This window comes from Schistocerca gregaria, chromosome 6 (genome assembly GCF_023897955.1).
Source record: "Schistocerca gregaria isolate iqSchGreg1 chromosome 6, iqSchGreg1.2, whole genome shotgun sequence".
Taxonomy (NCBI): domain Eukaryota; kingdom Metazoa; phylum Arthropoda; class Insecta; order Orthoptera; family Acrididae; genus Schistocerca; species Schistocerca gregaria.
The window spans coordinates 448,826,294-448,845,955 of NC_064925.1; the positions used below are offsets into that span (position 1 = coordinate 448,826,294).

At 40.5% G+C, this 19,662-nt stretch overlaps 1 protein-coding gene across 1 annotated transcript in view; it reads right to left on the minus strand.

Annotated features, from left to right (window-relative positions):
• LOC126279094 (sodium-dependent noradrenaline transporter-like) overlaps positions 1–19,662 on the minus strand; it is a 393,514-nt gene that overhangs the window by 129,212 nt on the left and 244,640 nt on the right. The window contains exon 6 of the mRNA XM_049979564.1: positions 13,808–13,911. Coding sequence (XP_049835521.1) covers positions 13,808–13,911 — 104 coding nt within the window. The remainder of the gene's footprint in view (positions 1–13,807; positions 13,912–19,662) is intronic.

Consider the following 19,662-nt stretch of genomic DNA (forward strand, 5'->3'; position numbering starts at 1 on the left):
TTAAACCTAACTAACCTAAGGACATCACACACATCCATGTCCGAAGCAGGATTCGATCCTGCGACCGTAGCGGTCCCTCGGCTCCAGAGTGTAGCGCCTAGAACTGCACGGCCACTCCAGCCAGCTAATCTGGCTTTGAATTTTGGTATTACACTCTCAGGATTTTTAATACTAAACACTCATCTTGTTCTTAGTGGCTTTTTGTTTTCAGGCATGTCAACCCATTGATATGTATCACTATCCACAAAATATTGCAGCTCCTTTTCAATAGCCTTTTTCCAATCTTGAGCATTTGATCTTGCTAAAGCTTCATCAACTGTGATTGGTTCATTGTTGATTGTTTGGGCAACATACATTTCATAATCCGGATATTCTTTTGGTTTTGCTATACGTGAAGACCACCATAAACTGACTTCCTCTGTTGAATCTTCGTCCTCATTTTGATTCTCAGGTAGCACATCAACTTCCTCTTTATTGTCCTCTTCCTCTGTTTCATTTTCCATTTCTGTTTCAACACTATCTCACATTATTCTTGGTAGCATTACTGTACCATTTTGACTACTTTCCTTTATTTTAAGTCTATCATTCTCCAAAAATACTACATCTCTGCTACTTATTATCTTTTTATTCACAGGATTATAAAATCTGTAGCCTTTTGAATCCTCACAGTAGCCAACAAAAATATATTTTTCAGATTTTGCTTCCCACTTTCCTTTTAATGGTTTTGGTATCTGGACCATGGCTTCACTTCCAAAGACTTTTAAGTGCTTTAGATCTAGTTGCTTCCCAGTCCATACTTCATAAGGTGTCTTGTGTCTCACAGCTTTGGTAGGTGATCTGTTAATTAAATACACTGCTGTTGACACAGCCCCTGCCCAAAACTACTTAGGTAGCTCAGCATCGCTTAATATACTCTTTTCCTGGTCAACAATGGTTCTGTTGGCTCGTTCTGCAACTGCATTCTGAGAAGGACTGTAGCGAATGGTAGTCTGATGCCTAATACCCATTCCATTCAACTGTTCCTTAAACCGTCTGTCTACATATTCTGATCCATTGTCTGATCTAAAATTTTAACTTTCTTCCCAGTCTGCTTTTCTACCATTTCTCAATAAACAACATATACATCATTCACTTGATCCTTGCTACTTATAAAATAAACATGCATGTATCCAGAAAAATCATCTATGAATGTCAGGAAATAAATGCTGCCTCCTAAGGATTCATTCTCCATAGGTCCACAGAGATCTGAATGTATGAGTTGCAAGACTTCGGTAGGTCTGCTCTGACTCGATTTAAATGGCAATCTAACCAGCTTCCCTTGCAAACACAGCTCACATTGAACAATATTCATTCCATAATTTTCCATCCCAGATGCCATATTATTAAGTAAAGTCATGCTTTTCCTATTCAAATGTCCAAGTCTCCTATGCCACAAGAAACCTTTTGCAGCATATACAGAGTGATTTCTTGTTTCAGCAGTATTTTGAACTGTATTCACTTTGTAAATACCTTTTACATTACTTGTAGTAGCTACAATATCACCACAAAAGTTTATCACTTCGGGTCCCTCTATATCGAAGATAACTTTATGACCCTTCTTTACTATTTTGCTTACTGACAACAAATTAGTTGCAATATTCTATACATAATGTACATCATGAGCAGTAACAATTTCCTTTTCCCCATTCACAAGCAAATTGAGATCCACTTTTCCGGCGAGTTCACACCTTAACTTAGATCCATCAACTGTAGAAATTCCAATGTCAGTCCCTGACTGAACATCATACAAACCTGACAGAGCTTTGGTAATGTACACAGATGCTCCTGAGTCTAGGAACCATTCTGCAAGATCGTCATTCGCTTCATTAAAAGAGTAAAAAACAGAAAATGCCTTATCTGTATCGGTAGCCTTTCTATCACGATTACTAGAATTAAGATGCTTCTTTTGTTTTATACTTAACTTTTCGTTACACTTTGAAGCAATATGTCCAATTTTCTGGCATCTGAAAAATCTTATTGGTTTCTTCTTCTTGTACTTGGAGTATAAACCCGAAGCTGTTTCTTCTTCTGGAGCATTAGAATCTGGTTCATTGTTCACGTCCTGTAGAATCTTTACTTAAACGCTACCTGCTGTAATGGATATTCCTGAACTTTTCAAATCCATAATCATTGGGGACTATTTCTCTGGTGGTCCAGCTAACAATAAAGTTCCAATCCATTCATCTGCAATTTCAAAACCAATGTTCCTCAGACGATTGGAGATTACAATTATTTTATTCACATATTCATCCACGCTTTTACACTTATTCAATCTTGTGGTAATCAGATCACGAAGTAAGTCTAGTTTTCTGGTTAAACCACCATCTTTATATGGAAGCATGTGCAACAGAAGTAGAATTTCACAAAATCCTTCATAATATTAAGTGTATATCGAGCACCTGCAGGTAATTTTAATCTGTTCATAAACCACCTTGAAGCTGTAGTGGCTCATTTAACAACCAAAAACAAAGAAATAGTGGTTGCTGGTGATTTCAATGTAGATTTCCTTAAAGATTCTCCCAATAAGAACTTATCTGAGTTAGTAACACTATCACTCAACTTAATTCACACTTTAAAGTTCCCGACTAGGGTAGCCAATTGCTCACAAATAGCCATTGATAATACCTTTATAGAAAAGTCCAATGACAAAATTATGTTACAAAACCAATAGTCAATGGCCTCTCAGATCATGACATGCAGTTCCTTCTGTTAAATGTTAATACTGAACAGGATATAAAATCTGTTAAATCTGAGCTCAAGAGGGTAATAAATAAGCCAAAAATTGACTATTTTAGGACACTTCTCAGGGACATTGGCTGTACTGATGTTTACAGTGCTTATGGCATGAATGAAAAATATAGCAATTTCGCTAATAAAGTGTTTACCTTATTCGAACACTGTTATCCCCCAAAAAATTAACAAGGTTAGGGCAAAGTCTACAAAGAAGCCATGGATTACTGAAGGAATAGGGGTATCTTGTAAAACAAAAAGAAGATACAGCAGAAATAAAATCTTTAAAATCAAAAACGTCTAGTGGGTATGATGAAATATCAACAAAGCTAATTAAAGAATGTGATTCTGAGTTAAGTAACCTATCGGTGTAACCAGTCGTTTATCAGTGGAATATTCCCTGAATGCTTAAAATATGCTGAAGTTAAGCCACTGTTTAAGAAGGGAGATCAAGAAATAGCATCAAATTTCTGTCCAGTTTCACTTTTGGGAACCGTCTCAAAAATTTTAAAAAAGGTCATGTACAATCGGCTTCATAACCCTCTTATCTCAAATAGCACACTGCCAAAGTCACAGTTCGGATTTCTAAAGGGTTCTGATATTGAGAAGGCTATCTATACTTACAGTGAAAATGTGCTTAATTCATTAGATAAAAAACTGTAGGCAACTGGTATATTTTGTGGTCTGTCAAAGGCATTTGACTGTGTAAATCACAATATCCTTTTAAGTAAATTATAATATTATAGTGTAACAAGAAATGCTGCAAAATGGTTCAAATCTTATATCTCTGGCAGGAAACAAACGGTGTTATTAGGAAAGAGACATGTATCAAGCTATCAGGCATCATCCAACTGGGAATTAATTACATGTGGGATCCCACAAGGTTCCATTTTACGGCCCTTACTTTTTCTTGTGTATATCAATGACCTTTCATCAGTAACATTACCAGATGCCAAGTTCGCTCTGTTTACTGATTATATAAACATTACAATAAATATCAAATCAAGTGTAGCCTTAGAAAGATCAGCTAATAAAGTATTTGTGGACATTAATCACTGGCTCCTAGCCAATTCTTTGTCACTAAACTTTGAAAAAACACACTACATGTAGTTCAGAACTTGTAAGGGGTGTCCCACGAGTATATACCTAACATACGATGACAAGCACATAGAAGAAGTGGGCAGTGTTAAATTCTTGGGATTACAGCTTGATAATAAATTCAACTGGGAAAAGCACACCACAGAACTGCTGAAGCGTCTTAACAATTCTCTATTTGCAATGCGAATTGTGTCAGACATAGGGGACGTAAAAATGAAAAAGCTTGCATACTATGCTTACTTTCATTCCATAATGCCATATGGGATTTTTTGGGGGGTAATTCATCAAGCCAAGCTAAAGTTTTCTAGGCACAAAAACGTGCAGTAAGAGTTATATTTGGTGTAAACTCAAGAACATCCTGCAGAAGCCTGTTTAGGTAACTAGGGATACTAACTACTGCTTCTCAATATATTTATTCTTTAATGAAATTGGTCAATAAAAATATATCACTTTTTTCAAACCATCAGCTCAATTCATGGAATCAATACTGGAAATAAGAATAATCTTCACAAGGATTTAAAGTCACTTAGTCTTGTACGAAAAGGTGTGCATTGTTCAGGAACACACATTTTCAATAACTTATATAACTTCTGCACACTTTGAGTGCAGTAATGTGTTCATTGTAAATAAGTATTATAGTAGTTGTATTACACGTTCATTACCTTATAAATAAATAAAAAATCTTTTTATTTTAAATTCAGTGAATTTGTATTTGTTAAATGATTCTTACATACAGTGTTCATTAAAAAATGACGATCATTCCACTTGAGACCTGTGGAATGGTACATTAGCTTATTTGTTTGAGTTGTAAATATTTGTCATGTGTTGTTGTTTTTCTGACATGTTCTACTTCCTGGAGGACCTCCTCACTACGGATCAATTGGAATGAAAGTAAATCTAATCTAATCTAATACATTTGACTATCACATTATATTACGTTGCCCCATCAACAAACACGGAAGATGTATATTCCATAGAGTCTAATACACTCTGCACATCATATTTTGTGCGCCACAATGCACGCTGGAAAATGTTTGTTGACATATCCCCAACACAAGTAGAAATGACAAACTCTCGTTCTTGCATTTGCTTTGTATGCATGACAGGAAACTTATTGCTGATGCTGTTAAGGTTTTTATTATCATTTCTTTGTGAATGACTGACTTTTTATGTCATTCATTGGATTTTGACCAGGGGACTCATGTGTAATAAAACGTATTTCGAGTACTTATTGGCGAAAGCACCTTTAGTGCCCATATGTGTAATTTTTTGAGTTAATATATTGATGTGTGCAAATTATTTTCTATCTCACTAGAGGCTTTTCCTAGAAAGATAGTAATATTTTCCATCGTCATCGTTACCAGTCATAAACCATTTCCAGGGCTGAGTATTCTAATCACTCTATTGTTTGTGCAATATTCTGCCAACTACAACTTCCACAACAGCAAAGCTATTTCTCTTGCCTTTAATATTCATTGGTGTGAAGGTAAGTTCAGCGAGCAGTCATAATGTACAGTACAAATCTTTATATGTGAACAAAGAATAGGATTCAATTGAGATTTGTGGAGGCAGCCAAAATGTTATCAATGATTCAAGGTTTTTGGGATTATACAGAAACGCTTTCCTTACAGTGGCTAAATTGCATTTTATATGCTCTCTAATTTGGCCATCATTTGTTATTTTGTGGCACAAATAACAAAACTTGTGTATGACTTTGCGTCTCATTTCCTAATCAATTTCTTCAGCATCACCTGATTTTATTCGACATTCCATTACCCTTGTTTTACTTTTGTTCAAGTTCAGCTTGTAATCAGTTTTCGATTTTAATTTGCCGGATATAGACTGGGAGACTCAAACGTTCATAACGGGTGGCAGGGACAAAGAATCCAGTGAAATATTTTTAAGTGCTTTATCTGAAAACTACCTTGAGCAGTTAAACAGAGAACCGACTCGTGGCGATAATATATTAGACCTTCTGGTGACAAACAGACCCGAACTATTTGAATCAGTTAATGCAGAACGGGGAATCAGCGATCATAAAGCGGTTACTGCATCGATGATTTCAGCCGTAAATAGAAATATTAAAAAAGGTAGGAAGATTTTTCTGTTTAGCAAAAGTGACAAAAAGCAGATTACAGAGTACTTGACGGCTCAACACAAAAGTTTTCTCTCAAGTACAGATAGTGTTGAGGATCAGTGGACAACGCTCAAAACCATCGTATAATATACGATAGATGAGTATGTGCCGAGCAAGATCGTGAGAGATGGGAAAGAGCCACCGTGGTACAACAGCCGAGTTGGAAAACTGCTGCGGAAGCAAAGGGAACTTCACAGCAAACATAAACATAGCCAAAGCCTTGCAGACAAACAAAAATTACGCGAAGCGAAATGTAGTGTGAGGAGGGCTATGCGAGAAACTTTCAGTGAATTCGAAAGTAGAGTTCTATGTACTGACTTGGCAGAGGATCCTAGGAAGTTTTGGTCCTGTGTTGAAGCGGTAGGTGGATCGAAGCAAAATGTCCAGACACTCTGTGACCAAAATGGTACTGAAACAGAGGATGACAGACTAAAGGCCGAAATACTAAATGTCTTCTTCCAAAGCTGTTTCACAGAGGAAGACTGCACTGTGCTTCCTTCTCTATATTGTCGCACAGTTGAAAAAATGGTAGATATCGAAATGGACGACAGAGGGATAGAGAAACAATTGGAATCGCTCAAAAGAGGAAAGGCCGCTGGTCCTGATGGGATACCAGTTCGATTTTACACAGACTACGCGAAGGAACTTGCCCCCCTTCTTGCAGCGGTGTACCGTAGGTCTCTAGAAGAGCGAAGCGTTACAAAGGATTGGAAAAGGACACAGGTCATTCCCGTTTTCAAGAAGGGACGTCGAACAGATGTGCAGAACTATAGACCTATATCTCTAACGTCGATCAGTTGTTGAATTTTGGAACACGTATTATGTTCGAGTATAATGTCTTTTCTGGAGACTAGAAATCTACTCTGTAGGAATCAGCATGGGTTTCGAAAAAGACGGTCATGTGAAACCCAGCTCTCGCTATTCGTCCACGAGACTCAGAGGGCCTTAGACGCGGGTTCACAGGTAGATGCCGTGTTTCTTGACTTCCGCAAGGCGTTTGACACAGTTCCCCACAGTCGTTTAATGAACAAAGTAAGAACATATGGACTATCGGATCAGTTGTGTGATTGGATTAAGGAGTTCCTGGATAACAGAACGCAGCATGTCATTCTCAATGGAGAGAAGTCTTCCGAAGTAAGAGTGATTTCAGGTGTGCCGCAGGGGAGTGTCGTAGGACTGTTGCTATTCACAATATACATAAATGACCTGGTGGATGACATCGGAAGTTCACTGAGGCTTTTTGCGGATGATGCTGTGGTGTATCGAGAGGTTGGAGCAATGGAAAGTTGTACTGAAATGCAGGAGGATCGTGCAGCGAATTGACGCATGGTGCACGGAATGGCAATTGAATCTCAATGTAGACAAGTGTAATGTGTTGCGAATGCATAGAAAGATGCTCCCTTATCATTTAGCTACAAAGTAGCAGGTCAGCAACTGGAAGCAGTTAATTCCATAAATTATCTGGGAGTACGCATTAGGAGTGATTTAAAATGGAATGATCATATAAAGTTGATCGTCGGTAAAGCGGATGCCAGACTGAGATTCGTTGGAAGAATCCTAAGGACATGCAATCCGACAGCAAAGGAAGTGGGTTACAGTACGCTTGTTCGCCCACTGCTTGAATATTGCTCAGCAGTGTGGGATCCGCACCAGATAGGGTTGATAGAAGAGATAGAGAAGATCCAACGGAGAGCAGCGCGCTTCGTTATAGGATCATTTAGTAATCGCGAAAGCGTTACGGAGATGATAGATAAACTCCAGTGGAAGACTCTGCAGGAGAGACGCTCAGTAGCTCGGTACGGGCTTTTGTTAAAGTTTCGAGAACATACCTTCACCGAAGAGTCAAGCAGTATATTGCTCCCTCCTGCGTATATCTCGCGAAGAGCCCATGAGGATAAAATCAGAGAGATTAGAGCCCACACAGAAGTATACCGACAATCCTTCTTTCCACGTACAATACGAGACTGGAATAGAAGGGAGAACCGATAGAGGTACTCAGGGTACCCTCCGCCACACACTGTCAGGTGGCTTGCGGAGTATGGATGTAGATGTAGATGTTGATGTAGATACACTATCTATTCTGTTGACCTGCTCTTCTAAGTCCTTTGCCTTTTCTACAGTATCACAATGACATCGCCAAATATCAAAGTTTTAAATTATTTTTATTTTCCCTTTCTAAATTTCTCCTTAGTTTTCTTCACATATTTCTCACTGTGTAAACTCATTAACATCGTGGATAGGCTACGACTCTGTCTCATTTCCTTCTCAACTTCTGCCACCCTTTCAAGTCCTTTGATTCTTGTAACTGCACTCACGCCTCAGCACAAGTTCCATTCCCTGTTACCTTAAGAATTCCAAAGCGTGCTTTCAAGTCACTATCGTCAAAAGATTTCTCGAACTCTGCAATCAGTATGAACATAGTAGTGCATGTTTTCAACCTGTCTTCTAAGAGACGTCTTAGGGTCAATGTCACCTTATATGCTTCTAGAAGCTAGGTGTGATGTATTATCGAAGTCAGATGCATGTGTATTTTTTGAATTACTCATTTGCGTTGTTTTGTCCTAATATTGTTGGTACAAACAAGTGCTTTGTAAGCATTGTCCCTACACAGAATGACCTATTTACACTTAAGCTGTAGTCATGTGTCATATGCCTCCAGAGCTTAACTGTTTAAATTAATTATTTTGTTCAACTCCCAGTCTGCCTATCACAAAGCCAGTTCAGTTATTAAAATAAACTATCAACAACACAACAGTCAACTTTAAAATTGGCGAATCCAACCAGAGTAAACAAACTATCAGCAGATAAGTTTGAAGTGTACTACGCATGCTCAGTATTTTTCAATCGACTGCACGAGAGGTAGTCTCAGAGTTTAAATTATCACCTCCAAAAATGAAGTTGTTTAATTATTTGTTTATTTATTTGCAAATACTTGTCTACTGCCATACAACACATTGAAATCCTTTTGCCATAGTACTACAGTACACCGCTACAGGCCAAAACAATATGGTGCGGCACATCGATAAAGTGGCGTACCGTGCGGTAGGTAATTCGTTTTCTGCATTCGAGAGGAGCAATACATTAATAATCGATACTGAACTGGCGCAAGCGTACAGCAACAGTGCACCATATATGACACAGTGGTTACGTGTTGCAGACGCTTCTAATGTTTTGAAACCAGTCTGAATGGACAGTAGGACAGTAGGAAAGTGAAAATCAGTCGTGGATGAGTTTTCAGCATCTCACTCTCATCCAAAAAGCCCACCGAAGTGAGGCAGCAGCGAAAATGTTACAGGCAAACCAGAAAAAAATTTTAAACTTCTAATCACCGTGGACGAGTTCAGGGTGTGTCTCCACCACCCCGACACAAAGCAGTAAAAGAAACATATGGTCTCACCCTACTACCGAAAAAGAAGGCGCATCCATCATCAGGCGCGATGATGCTGTTTTTTGGGACTGCCACGGTGTGGTGCTAATGGCTTATGGTCGGAAGGACAGAACGTTACACGAGCATACTACCGAAAGGTCCTGGCGGGGTTACGGGTAGCTGTCAAGGCGGTGTGTCTACTCCATGACAAGGCCTCTACACAGACATTTCAGAGCTGCTAGATTTGTCGGGAGTCCCCACACCTGCTCGTTACCCCAGACGTCAATACCCTAGGCTTTTGGTTATGGGGAACTTGAAGGAATTGATCCATGACATACCAATCATTCATGTGCAGAATCTACAGGGTCACATCTTCAATGCGTGTGCCAGCAGGTACAACAACAACATCAACAACAACCGGTTATTCATCAAAGGGGGTATCATTCCTTATGCTGGAGGGCAGAGGACCCTAAGTTGAACACCTCCTGTAAACAATTTTTTATGGCAGAAAGTACGTATTTTTGGTTTCTGGACCCATGTTTATTGGATTTATCTCAGAAACTGTGCATTTCCGGAGTCATGTCTACTGGACTTATCTCCGAGAATATGCATTTCCGGATCTATGTTTACTGTACGTAGCCTAAGAGCCCATACCCTCTGTGCTGAAAAATATCCAGAGCGCAGAGTGGCCTCTGATAAACTGTTTGGCAGACTTTTCCAGCGTCTGAGGAACACGTTTAAACATTTAAAATGCTTATGTGACACTACAAACTTCCGTCAAGCCACAGTCACTAAAACAATACATTTTTTAAAAGGTTGCGTAACTAGTTTCGGCGCACTCATCCGTAATTTTCTAATTTAATTACAATTCTGGAAAACTGCATTAATAATTGCAACCACACTTCTTTCGTAATATTTGAAAATAGCATGGTTGGAATTGTTAATGCAGTTTCGCAGATTTGTCATTAGATTTGAAATTGACGACTCAGTGCCTCGAAACAAGTTATGTAACCTTTTAAAAAAAATATTTTAGTGACTGTGGCTTGACGTCTGTTTTTGGTGTCACATAAACGCTATATACATAAATAGTGAGGTCCAAAAAATGGCTCTGAGCACAATGCGACTTAACTTCTGAGGTCATCAGTCGCCTAGAACTTAGAACTAATTAAACCTAACTAACCTAAGGACAGCACACACATCCATGCCCGAGGCAGTATTCGAACCTACGACCGTAGCGGTCGCTCGGTTCCAGACTGTAGCGCCTAGAACCGCACGGCCACTACGGCCGGCAGTGAGGTCCACTTAACCATTTCAGCGCAAATATCTCTGGAACAACAACAGATGTTGAAAAACGACTCTCATATATCTGAGTGTAAGGCAACGGCTCATGAAAGTAAATACTGCAAGGCATTCTAGAACGTAAGGAAATATTATTTACAACACAAACGTATGTTTTTTTTAGAGGGACATGTCACGCTGTTTCTTACACAATCGATAACATGAAAAATCACAAAAAGAATATCGTTGGTTGCATTGCAATTCGTCAGTTTCATCCCGAGAAATTGCAAAGTGAAGTTGACACTTGAAATAAACGAAACGCACCGCTCTTGCACATCCCGGGATGCAAGTGTGAACCCTCTGTTGCTCGTAATAGCCCTGTGATTGACATACTACGATGCAACAAACGCTGTACTTATTGCTGTTTAGACTATTATTAAGCAGATTGGAAACAATGCAGATGTCCAGTCACACACAATGAAAAATAAGGAAAGTATCTGCTCGTTCGTGCTTTACTGGTCTTCACTGTTGTACAGGAATCGATAGAACGGTGACGAGAAACCGAATAACATTGTTCAGGGTAAACATAATTAATGGCTGACCAAGGATCCAATCAGGATGATGATGATGTTTGGTTTGCGGGGCGCTCAACTGCCCGGTTATCAGCGCCCATACAAATTTCCAACCTATGCTCAGTCCAATCTCGCCACTTCCATGAATGATGATGAAATGATGAGGACAACACAAACACCCATCCAACCAGGAGGTAAATCATAGTTGTATGCAGTTTTGTGAGTGGACATCTGTATTGTTTTCAGTCCCCTTATAACAGCGTGAATAACAATAAGAACAGAGTTTGATGTATCCTAGTCCGTCAATCGCATCGCGATTACGAGCAACGTCGGGTTCACGCTTCCATTTCAGGATATGCCAACCTTGGGATGTGCCATAGCGGCGCGTGTCGTTTGTTTCTAGCGTCAACTTCATTTTGCAATGTCTCTGGATATAACTGACGTATTGCTATGCAACTCACGCCATTCGTTTTGTGATTTTTCATGCTACTGATCGTATAAGAAAAAATACAGGGTGTCTATTAAAAAAAAAACAAAAGTCTGAGTTGACAATAATATTTGCTTATGTTCAGAATGTCTCATAGTGTTTACGTTAATCAGCCCCTGCCTTACATTCATAGCTGTAGAAGTCGCTTTTCAGTATCAATTGTTGTTCCAGAGATATTTCCGTTGGAAGTTTTAAGTGGACCACAACACCATCACCACGCTTCATCGCCACAGCTTGATGTTTTCCCGATGACAGTTACTTTATGACTACTCCTTGACAAAATGCATTTTACTATCAACGGTATTTTTAATGATGATAGATTTTGTTTGGACGACTCAATAAGAACCATTTCATACAGACTTTTGTATGATCATCAGTTTATCGAAAATTGTAGTGAGTAAATGTTTATCTCATCAGCAGCTCTGATTAAGTCTTAAATACGACTTTATTCAAATGTTTTTTAGATATGCTACACCACCTGCAAACAAATTATTTTTGTGTCATTCTCTGACTTCAAATCCGTGACGAAACGAGCAAGTATTGTTTCAGTCTTTACTATCTGATCCTTTAATCCAATTTGGTTTACTAAACTGACAGTGATTAATCGTGACAATATCTTGACAAGATCAGCAGACATCACCTACCGGAATCAGAGGAAAATTTCTTTATGAGGATAAACAATAATAATAATAACGTCGTGTGACTAGGGCCTCCCGTCGGGTAGACCGTTTCGATTTGACGCAACTTTGACGACTTGCGCGTCGATGGGGATGAAATGATGATGATTAAGACAACACAACACCCAGTCCCTGAGCGGAGAAAATCTCCGACCCAGCCGGGAATCGAATCCGGGCCCTTAGGATTGACATTCCTTCGCGATGACCAGTCAGGTACCGGGGGCGGACATAAGGATAAATAATACACACTCTATTAACATTTCTCATCCTAATCCGTTTTCTGATATCGATTTGCAAAAAATTATTTAGAGAGCTCATATTTAAAGTTAAAGCAATTACAGTCCTCTGTCGCAAAAATTAAGACTTTTGACTTGGTTTGGGCACTTCTATGAGTGCCTTCATCAGAAATTAAACATTCAAAATGGCCAGTAACATCAATACAAAATTATGGGAAACATTTTTTATATAAAAATGTAAGTATTGACTAACAGTGCAAGAAAGAAACAATCAGTAGATGTCACGTATAAAATAAATAACAAGCGATAAAGCTTCAGTCACAATTTTTTTTAAAAGAATACATGGAAGGCGAGCCACTATGGGCTGCTCATACTTGTTAAGCCACAGGTAGCAACAGACTAAGGCACCAGCGTGAGCAACTGCGGGCAGGTGAACATTACACCAAGAGTGCCATCTAGTAGCCGCAAATATAAGTAGGCTACTTAACATTTAAAATGCAGGCAGATGAATGTTAAGATGAACATTATTTAGTACATGAAGTAACAAGCAATATTTTATATGACAGCAGCAGACACGGTAACTTTTTGTCTACGTAAAAGCTTAGAAGTACTGTATTAAGACTGAAAACTGATTAACAGTACAAAAAAAGAAACAGTGCTTACATGTCACGTATTTATGTTATACGTGACATGTAAGTACTGTTTCTTTCTTGTACTGTTAGTCAGTACTTACATTTTTTTGTATAAAAATTTTTTTTCCTTAATTCTGTACTTACATTATAGGCCAATTTGAATGTTTAATTTCCGATGAAGGCACTCATAGAATTGCCGAAACCAGGTCAAAAGACTTAATTTTTGCGACCGAGGGTTGTAATTGCTTCAACTTTAATTTGTAAATGGTCGCTGACCACGCAACCATGTGAAAATCTTTAAGATCCTACATTTACTTTTAGTAAATCACTTGCAACAGAATACAAAGAACTTATCTTCACTGATTCACAATGGTGAATGAGGAAGTATACAGTATTTCTGCTACGGTTTGCAGAAACAGGAGAACGGCAGTATCGCAGTATACGTTTTCGATGCGAAACGTGTATCTGCAGCTAAATCAATACAACTCTGTGACACTGGCCGTTTATCAGACAACTTATTTTTTTTTACTAATTAAGGTAGTCGTTTTGCTTACCTGAAACAGTTATTGTGGAATGTGTTGTAACTGGCGTATGAGAGATGCACGCCGAAGCCCGCTCCGACGGAATAAAAGATCTGGACAGCAGCGTCCACCCACACCTGCATCACAGAATCAAGCATTAGTCTACCAAAGGCTGCAGCTACTTTTAAATGCGGTTATGCATTACGAAAATCCTGAAATCTACATGTTTTCATTAGGAATTAATAAAATGTAAGTTGTTTGCCATTGTTGTTCTGGTCTTCAGTCCTGAGACTGGTTTGATGCAGCTCTCCATGCTACTCTATCCTGTGCAAGCCTCTTCATCTCCCAGTACGTACTGCAGCCTAAATCCTTCTGAATCTGCTTAGTGTATTCATCTCTTGGTCTCCCTCTACGATTTTTACCCCCCCCACGCTGCCCTCCAGTACTAAATTGGTGATCCCTTGATGCCTCAGAATATGTCCCACCAACCGATCCCTTCTTCTAGTCAAGTTGTGCCACAAACTCCTCTTCTCCCCAATTCTATTCAATATCTCCTCATTAGTTATGTGATCTACCCATCTAATCTTCAGCATTCTTCCGCAGCACCACATTTCGAAAGCTTCTATTCTCTTCTTGTCTAAACTATTTATCGTCCATGTTTCACTTCCATACATGGCTACACTCCATACAAATACTTTCAGAAACGACTTCCTGGCACTTAAATCAATACTCTATGTTAACAAATTTCTTTCTTCAGAAATGCTTTCCTAGCCATTGCCAGTCTACATTTTATATCCTCTCTACTTCGACCATCATCAGTTATTTTGCTCCCCGTATACCACAGCTCCTTTACTACTTTAAGTGTCTCATTTCCTAATATAATTCCCGCAGCATCACCCGACTTAATTCGACTACATTCCATTATCGTCGTTTCGTTTGCCATAACCAAATACAAAAATTTTCTAGATGACATTTATTTTACTCTTTTGTAAAACGTATACTGCTATGGACATTTTGTTACAAGCTAGAACTGTGCGCAATACAAGGATTCGACAAGGATTTCCAGTCTTTGGTAAGCAATGAGCAACCAACTGCGTCATCCAGTGCCATTCATGGGCCTCCTCCAAGCTCTGCTTTCAGCTCCAGACATTCGACTAAATGGTGTCTTCGCTGGAACGCGTGTTATTATTAGTTACAGCTGACAGAACGTAACTGAAACAAATACTCATGGAAGGTGTTAAACAAAGACAAATGTTTAAGCTCAAAGCAGCTTCTCATAAATTCCATCTCATACCGCAATGCACTTTCGAACTCTCGTGACAACCCCACGTACAGCACTTGTGAGGTCGTTTTAGCGTTAGAGTTCCGCAGGTCAGTCGCTGAAAACAATCGCTTTGTCCGTCTGTGTGTCTGTCCTACTACTAAAAACCCCTTTTCTCAGGCGACGATCACCGCCTACGGAAATGAGCGGCCCGTTATTTACGCATATTACCTCTGACCTGTGCATCGGGATGTAATGCCATATACCTGCATAAACCTATCAAAAACTGTCTGATCCCTGATAACGCAGAATCAGTGATGTATTTCGTTCCATAGACGAACAAACAAGCTATTGAGCAGGTGGCCTGATGTTTGGGCTCATCAGCGTGTGATATATTTGACGATGAGCAAAAACAACGTCCTAGATGCACAGTACGTACCAAGACGACAGAAGGCTAACGCGAGGTGTAGCTTTGAAGCGACTACTGACTTTTTTTTAAAAAATTAGAGATGGGACCCCTCCACGCCCGCAACAACTTGGTGACCAAACCAAAAGTTCTACTGTCACCTCCGTCAACATGTTAGTTATCTAGTAAGTGGATCACAGGATGCTGGGCTGTGATGCTATCCGTGCGTCTGGGTAAGACTACGCAACTACTGGCTATCGCAAACGCTAGCAATGGGACGACTGCATTACGAAGCAGCCGGCCGCCACTCGAATTTACCGAAGGCCGCTGCCGAAAATGCGCTGACTGTCAAAAGTCTACGTAGCGTTGCGTGTTTGTTCGTCTTTAATGGTTCCCATATGATTTTCATGAGAGAAGTAGACAGCTCATGTATAGACCTAAGACAGTCCAGCTGTAGGTCTTTGTCTACCTACTCGTACAGATATCGTGTGAGTTGCATCGTCGCTAGGCGATCGGGTTTAATCAGGGATTGGCCGAGCGTGGAGTTATTGTCTGGCGTGAACAGATTTTTTCTACAGCAAGCTAACGGGTGCGGTAAGTCAGATGTTTGAGAAGAGACTACTGTGAATTGACGTAGCTGTGAGAGTCGTTGCCCCTCCCCCCCCCCCCCCCCCCCCGCCCAGCCCCCTTTCCTCCCCTCCAGCCCTATGCCAGGTTCTTATGAATGTTCATAGTAGCTGTTAAGCCACTGAGTTGGAGAAAAACTGGAAAGGGCGATTTTTCCTAGATTTTTAGAGCTGCAGGCGATAACAGGGAATTGTGGTCAATTTAGGCTGTGGAAGGCACAGCTGGAGCGAAGTGTTGACGCGGTAAGAGTTATTGAATTTTGTGGTTATATCGGAGGTATCCGCTTTTTTGGTCTGCGACAGGTGTTATTAGTTGCTTAGAACTGGTCCAGATGTGACCGTTGTTTGCTGGTCTGTCAGTGGTGTGTCTGAAGTGCATCGAGCGAGGTAACAATTTAGTGTGTTTTGGTGAATTTTGAGCCCTAACACATGGCGGACATAATTTGGCTAGTTAGTCTGAATTGGCCCACAAACAATTAGATAGATCGTGCCCTTAACCGGTGTTTAGTGCACATAGTAGTAAAATGGGACTATTAACGAACCACACGTACTAAACTTAGACTTGCAGAATGAAAAGTGACGATAGGTCTATTTTCAAATAGAGAATTGTAGCGGGTGGGGTCACGCCAGCACCAGAAGAGGCAGAGCTTTGCTCTGATTGTTAACTGTCAGGGTAAAAAAGTCGGTGGCATTTAAGACTTTTGTTTTATTTTTGTCCGTTGTGTTATTACCGATTTGTGGGGTATTAGTTTGTTGCTGGCACTCGATCACTTACGTCGAGGAAATTGTGTTGAAATAAATTAAAAGGTTAAAATGAAATGATACTAATGTGTTGTGAATTACAGTTATTGTAGATAGTTATTGTAGATAGTTATGGTGGTTCTGAATTCATTTTCGTAGAATTTGGATCAAATGTGCTGGGTTGATGTTGATAAAGTCTGTTAGAAAGAGACTTAATATTTGTAGTATTTACCTAAAATCAGGATCACTAACTGAATTTGCTAAAAGATAAAGGTTCTTAAAAAGAATACAGTAATTTGCAACTGCCAAAGAAAGCAAAGTTAAGACATTCACATTGTACATATAGTAGCAGTTGCTCTTTGGTTGTAAAATCGGCTTTTAATGAAACTAAATTCCTAATTGGAAATGTAGTTGGCATTCTCGGCTATTTAACACGAAAGATGAGGAAAAAGTAATAGAAAGTGAACCAGATTGGTATTGTGACAGTTTGTTTTGCGTAAATAACAGTTAGTAACGAAATTTAACAGTAAGAACGCATTGTAGTTGTCATTCAAAGATCGTGTCCTCTTTGCTACACATTAGGACCAACTTACAGACTATCTAAAGTTGTGATTACGACGTGGTGTTCAAACAGAAAAGGAATTAGGAAACAAAAGATATTCATATTTATCTATTACGGTTAACTGCTTCTCAGAAAATAAAAAAAGAAAGAGGGAGAATTAGTGATAATTCGTAGTTGTTGCTGTACTTAATTACAGATGAGTAATGTCTCAGTAGCAACATTCAAAGATATTGCCGCTTGACACGAGGAATATTATCGCATTGAACAAATGACAGCGATTTATTACGATGCATAAGAAGAATTTTTCAAGGTATCGTTGTAGAATTATATTTCGCTTAAGCTAATGCGAGGTTAAGATTTTTACGAGTTAATTAGAATTTTACAGGTCACACATTCATTTGGATTAGGATTTCTATGCCAGTTGAGTTTCCAGTAAGAGGCATTAAACTCATTTCTTGCTGAGTAAGTAATATTCTGTGTTTCCGAAAGTATATTTCCTATTATATGCTGCACAGAAATGGTACTTAGCCTTACTGTTTGTAAAGTTCAATAAAAATGTTTTTCGTTGTGTAGGCTGGTGTCGCACCTTGTTCTACTAATTCGACTCTGAATAATAATTAGGCTTAAAACACACCCGGATATTTCTGAGACTAGTTTTGCGTTACAAGTAAATAACATCTACTCCAATATAAACACTGTACGTTTAATCATTTCCGCTGTGACGGACGGCAAGTATACTCGGGTGTTGGTGCAGCAGGAAGTCGAATAGAAGGCACTGTGACGTTAGTACAGTGACTCACTCTGTATTTGTTACCCAAAAGTAATGAGTACTTAGGTTAACACGCCGCCACAATACGAGGTCTGCTGCGATAGAACATGCTTGGGACCAGCTCGGGTGTTAGTTCGGTCCGAGTGTCAATACCTAGGATATCAACGACCAATTACAACTGTTGTGGGCCAGCTTGTCTCACGAGACGATACAAGGGCTTTTATGACGCCCTTACTTACCGAATGAATGAGTGAATCCTTGCTAGAAGGGGTACATCATTATACACTCCTGGAAATTGAAATAAGAACACCGTGAATTCATTGTCCCAGGAAGGGGAAACTTTATTGACACATTCCTGGGGTCAGATACATCACATGATCACACTGACAGAACCACAGGCACATAGACACAGGCAACAGAGCATGCACAATGTCGGCACTAGTACAGTGTATATCCACATTTCGCAGCAATGCAGGCTGCTATTCTCCTATGGAGACGATCGTAGAGATGCTGGATGTAGTCCTGTGGAACGGCTTGCCATGCCATTTCCACCTGGCCCCTCAGTTGGACCAGCGTTCGTGCTGGATGTGCAGACCGCGTGAGACGACGCTTCATCCAGTCCCAAACATGCTCAATGGGGGACAGATCCGGAGATCTTGCTGGCCAGGGTAGTTGACTTACACCTTCTAGAGCACGTTGGGTGGCACGGGATACATGCGGACGTGCATTGTCCTGTTGGAACAGCAAGTTCCCTTGCCGGTCTAGGAATGGTAGAACGATGGGTTCGATGACGGTTTGGATGTACCGTGCACTATTCAGTGTCCCCTCGACGATCACCAGAGGTGTACGGCCAGTGTAGGAGATCGCTACCCACACCATGATGCCGGGTGTTGGCCCTGTGTGCCTCGGTCGTATGCAGTGCTGATGGTGGCGCTCACCTGCACGGCGCCAAACACGCATACGACCATCATTGGCACCAAGGCAGAAGCGACTCTCATCGCTGAAGACGACACGTCTCCATTCGTCCCTCCATTCACGCCTGTCGCGACACCACTGGAGGCGGGCTGCACGATGTTAGGGCGTGAGCGGAAGACGGCCTAACGGTGTGCGGGACCGTAGCCCAGCTTCATGGAGACGGTTGCGAATGGTCCTCACCGATATCCCAGGAGCAACAGTGTCCCTAATTTGCTGGGAAGTGGCGGTGCGGTCCCCTACGGCACTGCGTAGGATCCTACGGTCTTGGCGTGCATCCGTGCGTCGCTGCGGTCCGGTCCCAGGTCGACGGGCACGTGCACCTTCCGCCGACCACTGGCGACAACATCGATGTACTGTGGAGACCTCACGCCCCACGTGTTAAGCAATTCGGCGGTACGTCCACCCGGCCTCCCGCATGCCCACTATACGCCCTCGCTCAAAGTCCGTCAACTGCACATACGGTTCACGTCCACGCTGTCGCGGCATGCTACCAGTGTTAAAGACTGCGATGGAGCTCCGTATGCCACGGCAAACTGGCTGACACTGAC